Source organism: Budorcas taxicolor, chromosome 19, assembly GCF_023091745.1.
Source record: "Budorcas taxicolor isolate Tak-1 chromosome 19, Takin1.1, whole genome shotgun sequence".
NCBI classification, from domain to species: domain Eukaryota; kingdom Metazoa; phylum Chordata; class Mammalia; order Artiodactyla; family Bovidae; genus Budorcas; species Budorcas taxicolor.
The window spans coordinates 56,222,728-56,227,873 of record NC_068928.1 but is presented as its reverse complement, the minus strand read 5'-3'; the positions used below and the strand labels follow the sequence as shown (position 1 = coordinate 56,227,873).

At 47.3% G+C, this 5,146-nt stretch overlaps 1 protein-coding gene across 1 annotated transcript in view; it reads right to left on the bottom strand.

Annotated features, from left to right (window-relative positions):
- LOC128065500 (protein CD300H-like) overlaps positions 1 to 4,842 on the bottom strand; it is a 9,396-nt gene extending 4,554 nt beyond the window's left edge. The window contains exons 1-2 of the mRNA XM_052658674.1: positions 4,803 to 4,842; positions 404 to 760 (exon numbers count right to left, since the gene is read on the bottom strand). Coding sequence (XP_052514634.1) covers positions 404 to 760; positions 4,803 to 4,842 — 397 coding nt within the window. The remainder of the gene's footprint in view (positions 1 to 403; positions 761 to 4,802) is intronic.
- Between the last annotated feature and the right edge of the window lie 304 nt (positions 4,843 to 5,146).

Sequence of the window (5,146 nt, the reverse complement as noted above, 5' to 3'; positions counted from 1 at the left end):
GAGTCTTCTGGAGTGGACCCCCCCCCCCCAACCCACCCCACACACACACCCTGTGCCCCATGCACAAGGGAGATGGCAAGAACCCCTTAGTCCTGATGGATCCAGGATAACAGCGGGCCCTTCCCCCTCTACAGCCTCAGAATCCCCGAGGCCCACAGACATTGTCAGGGCCCAGGCGGTGGCAGGAACCCAGGTGTCCCACCATTAATCTCACACCTGCTTACACACTCACACTCACACACCAGATACACACTCACATGCACACAATGCACTTGGCCCTGAAGCTCTGACACACAAACACCAGCCCCAGTTCCTCTCCCCGAGGCTGAGATTTCCTGGGATGCCCCACAGAGCTGAGCTCAGATACCTTCACCACCAGTACCAGAGAAAAAGAGGGTCTTACCTGGGGAGACAATCACTTGAACCTGGAAAAAAGGATCAGGCAGGAAGCTGAGGAGTCCTTCTTCCTTTAGAATCGTTGCAACCCCACACCTGTATTTTCCTGCATCGTCTGCAGTGAGGCTTTCCAAGGTCACTGTGAAGGTGAGATCCTCCGGATGGTCTGTGATGGACACCCGGCCGCTCTTCACCTCCACCTCAGGCCCGCTGGTCTGCACAGTCCGCTGCCAAAGCGGGAAGCATGGCTGTCTGCACCAGTATTTGTGAAATGCCCTGTATTCCTCTTCGTAGCAACACTCCACACTCAGGGAGTCCCCCACAGCGCCCGTCACGGTGCTGGGGCCACTCAGGGACAAAGAGCCTGGAAGACACTGGAAGTCAGTCTCGTCTTCATCCTAAAGAGCCTGGGCCAGAGAAGCCTGGGGGGTCAGGTCCTCTGGGAGCCTGGAAGTCACCCTGAGGCCAGAGGAAGGAGGGATCAGAAGCCAAGGAGGCAGGGGAGTTAACCCGGTGTAAATTTCGGGTGAGAAACAGTTGTGGCAAAGTACCAAGCTTCTGAAAAAGAATTGTTTATGTAATATATTTATGTGTGTGTGTGTTAGTCGCTTCAGTTGTGTCTGACTCTTTGCAACTAACAAGCTAACAAACTGACTAACAAACATGTGAAAGAGGCCAGAACTCTGTGACGATTGTTGTTTAGTCGCTAAGTTGTGTCCAGCTCTTTGCACACCCATGGACCATATAGCCTGCAAGGCTCCTCTGTTCATGGGATTCTCTAGGCAAGAATACTGGAGTGGGTTGCCATTTCCTTCTCCAGGGAATCTTTCTGATCCAGGGATCAAACCCGGTCTCTGTCATTGCAGGCAGGTTTTTTACCATTTGAGCCAGCAGGGAAGCCCAAATAATCTACTTACTGATAACCTATCTGTCTGTCCATCCAGCCATCCTTCCCTCCCTGCCTTTCTCCTTCCTTCTCTCTCCTCATCCACCCATCCAACCAACTATTTAGGCAATATACTGTCACCCACAGATTAGGAGCCTTTTGCTTTTGTTTAATGTTCAAATTAACATTAAAAATACATTTTTTGCTTCTTCATTAAAAAAAAATTGGGGGCTGAGCTGCCCAGCTTGCAGCATCTTAGTCCCCCACCCCACCCCAGGGATTGAAACCAGGGCCCTCAGCAGGAAAAATGCTGAGTCCTAACTACTGGATCACAAAGGAATTCCTACTTCTTCACTTTTAATATCTTGAATTTGGACCCTTTATTTCCCAGCAAGTCCAAGTGGCCCATTGACCTATATTCCACAACAGAATGCTGTCCACTCCCACCAACATCCCCTAGTGCAGCGGTTCCCAAGCAGCAGCGATAGTCCCTGCAGGAGATACCCAGCAATGTTTGAAGACATTTTCTTTTTTAATTTATTTATTTTAATTGGAGGCTAATTACTTTACAATATTGTATTGGTTTTGCCATACATCAACATGAATCCGCCATGGGTGTGCACATGTTCCCCATCCTGAACCCCCCTCCCACCTCCCTCCCCGAACCATCCCTCTGGGTCATCCCAGTGCACCAGCCCTAAGCATCCTGTATCCTTCATCAAACCTGGACTGGCGATTCGTTTCTTATATGATATTATACATGTTTCAATGCCATTCTCCCAAATCATCCCACCCTCTCCCTCTCCCACGGAGTCCAAAAGACTGTTCTATACATCTGTGTCTTTTTTGCTCTCTCACATACAGGGTTATCTTTACCATCTTTCTAAATTCCGTATATATGCGTTAGTATGCTGTATTGGTGTTTTTCTTTCTGGCTTACTTCACTCTGTATAATAGGTTTCAGTTTCATCCACCTCATTAGAACTGATTCAATTGTATTTTTTAATGGCTGAGTAATACTCCATTGTGTATAGGTACCACAGCTTTCTTATCCATTCATCTGCTGATGGACATTTAGAGCTAATCAATGAATATAGTAAAGTTGCAGGATATAAAATCAACACACAGAAATCCCTTGCATTCCTATACACTAATAATGAGAAAATAGAAAGAGAAATTAAGGAAACAATTCCATTCACCATTGCAACGAAAAGAATAAAATACTTAGGAATATATCTACCTAAAGAAACTAAAGACCTATATATAGAAAACTATAAAACACTGGTGAAAGAAATAAAAGAGAACACTAATAGATGGAGAAATATACCATGTTCATGGATCAGAAGAATCAGTATAGTGAAAATGAGTCTACTACCCAAAGCAATCTATAGATTCAATGCAATCCCTATCAAGCTACCAACAGTATTTTTCACAGAGCTAGAGCAAATAATTTCAGAATTTGTATGGAAATACAAAAAACCTCAAATAGCCAAAGCAAGCTTGAGAAAGAAGAATGGAACTGTTTGAAGACATTTTTGAGGGTCACCATTCCAGGGCGGGGAGACGGGGGAGAGGGAGGGTGTGAACTGCCCCATCCAGTGGGCAGAGGCCAGGGATGCTGCTAAACATCTCTCAGTGCACAAGGCACCCTCACCACACAGAACGAGTGCTCCCATGTCAGCAGTGCTGAGGTCCAGCAACCTTGCTGGAAGGGGTGAAATGCCCCAGCTGAAAGACCTCCACACTGAGGCTTGGGACTCAAGGCGAGCGGGGGCAGCCTCGCTGAGCCATCTCTGCGCATCTGCTGCTGTTCTGGGCTCAGGCTCTGGGGGCACTGTTCTGTCCGATTCTGACTGCGAGGATAGGAGGGAGGGGAAGGGAAGAGGGGAGGAGCGGAGGGACGGGGCACGGGAGGAGGGCGACTTCTGGCCTGGACTCTTGACATTCGACTCTTTCAGTTGCCTGGGACCCACCCTTCAAGATCTGGGGCTGCGCTTCCTCAGATGCGGATGAGGGAATGTTCCAGAACCTCCCTGCCCTCTGATGCTCCACCAAGACCCTGACCCCAAGCCAGCATGAGCGGCACCCCCAGCACCCCCTAGAGCAAGCTCCCTGCCCCCCAGGGCCTCAAAAAGAAACCTTGACTTTTTCTCTCAGACCAGGACTGACCACATTCCCAGCAGTCTTACTTTCCAGGGGTCCACAGAGCAGGAACACCCCTGCCCTGCCCCATGCACCCCCCAACCTGGGGCCAGCCCAGACCCCCAGAGAGGCACCGGACCCCCAGTGCACCAGGGCCTCCATACATAAAGGGATATTCACTAAGGGACTTAGAAGTAACTGACATTGTACTATTAAAAAGACTGATGCCCTTGGATATAAAAATATTTGGTTTGAATCTTGACTATGTCTTTTATATATGTATGTATATATAGAGATACATACATATTTATCTACTTATTTTGCTGTGCTGGGTCTTTCTTGCAGCATGCAGGATCTTTAGTTGCATCATGTGAGATCTAGTTCCCTGACCAGGGATGGAACCCAGGCTCCCTTCATTAAGAGGGCACAGTCTTAGCCACTGGACCTCTGGAGAAGTCCATTGGCTTTGTGTGTCTTTATGAACTGATTTAGAATAAATTATCTGCACCTTTCTGAGTTTGCCTCTCTTTTTCTAAATGTATTTATTATTTTTATTATTTATTTAATACAATAAATAATATTTATTAACTAATGCATAAATAATATAATCAATTTTATATAGTTATTTATTATTTTAAAAATTTTTTACAATGTTGTGTTAGTTTCTGCTGTACAGCAACATGAATCCATTATATGTCTACATATATCTCCTCCTTTTCAGCCTCCCTTCCAGGGAATGTTGAGTCATTCCCTTCCACCCTACAGTCACTTGTTTTAATAAGAATCATTCATTGGAAAAGACTTTGATGCTGGGAGGGATTCGGGGCAAGAGAAGAAAGGGACGACAGAGGATGAGATGGCTGGATAGCATCACTGACTTGATGGACGCGAGTCTGAGTGAACTCCGGGAGTTGGTGATGGACAAGGAGGCCTGGTGTGCTGCGATTCATGGGGTCGCAAAGAGTTGGACACGACTGAGCGACTGAACTGAACTGAACTGAACTGAAGGACTGGATTAAGTAACAGGAGAAAATCTTGTTTAATTGATTTGTCCAATTAGTATTAGTTCTCTGCTCCCCCTGCCCTTCTCTCTGGTGTATCAAGACGACACTCCTGATTTTAATCATGTTGGGGATAACGACTCAAGTGGCCGGATATAAACTTAAGGCTCAGTACGTACTGTCTGTGTGGGAAGCAAGCTTTTCATCTCATACTCTTCCTTTCCCAGGGAGCAAATACGCTGAACTGGGGATTTTATGGGCACATCGCACCCTCTGTTTCCTTATGCTTCTTCTTCCCATCAGCACCCTTTGCTCACACCGTGCTCGCCCTGACTCACCCGCATGAACTTCCCCACAGCAGGCCCAGCCCCACTCACCTGGGACGCAGAGAAGCAGCAGAGCCACCAGCAGCTGCATGGCCCGGGCCCTGGTGATCTCTGCAGGCTCCTGCAGAGCCTGGCGCCTCCTCACCCAGTTCCACTCACTGTTTCCCTTTTCTGCTTTTCTTGGCACTTTTCTGCTTCCTCTGTCAGCCTCCTAGAGCTGTTCTCTTAGAGTTGATCAGAAAATGAGGGAAGCTGGGGCCTTGGGACGTCAGATAATGATGCTGAGAATTTGTTGAAAGTCATTCTCATGTAGCACATTTGAATTTGCAGTTCCAGTTTCTGTTCCTTGTGAAGATGGTGCCCTTCCCATTCCTTGCCTGTGGTTGATGGGCCCA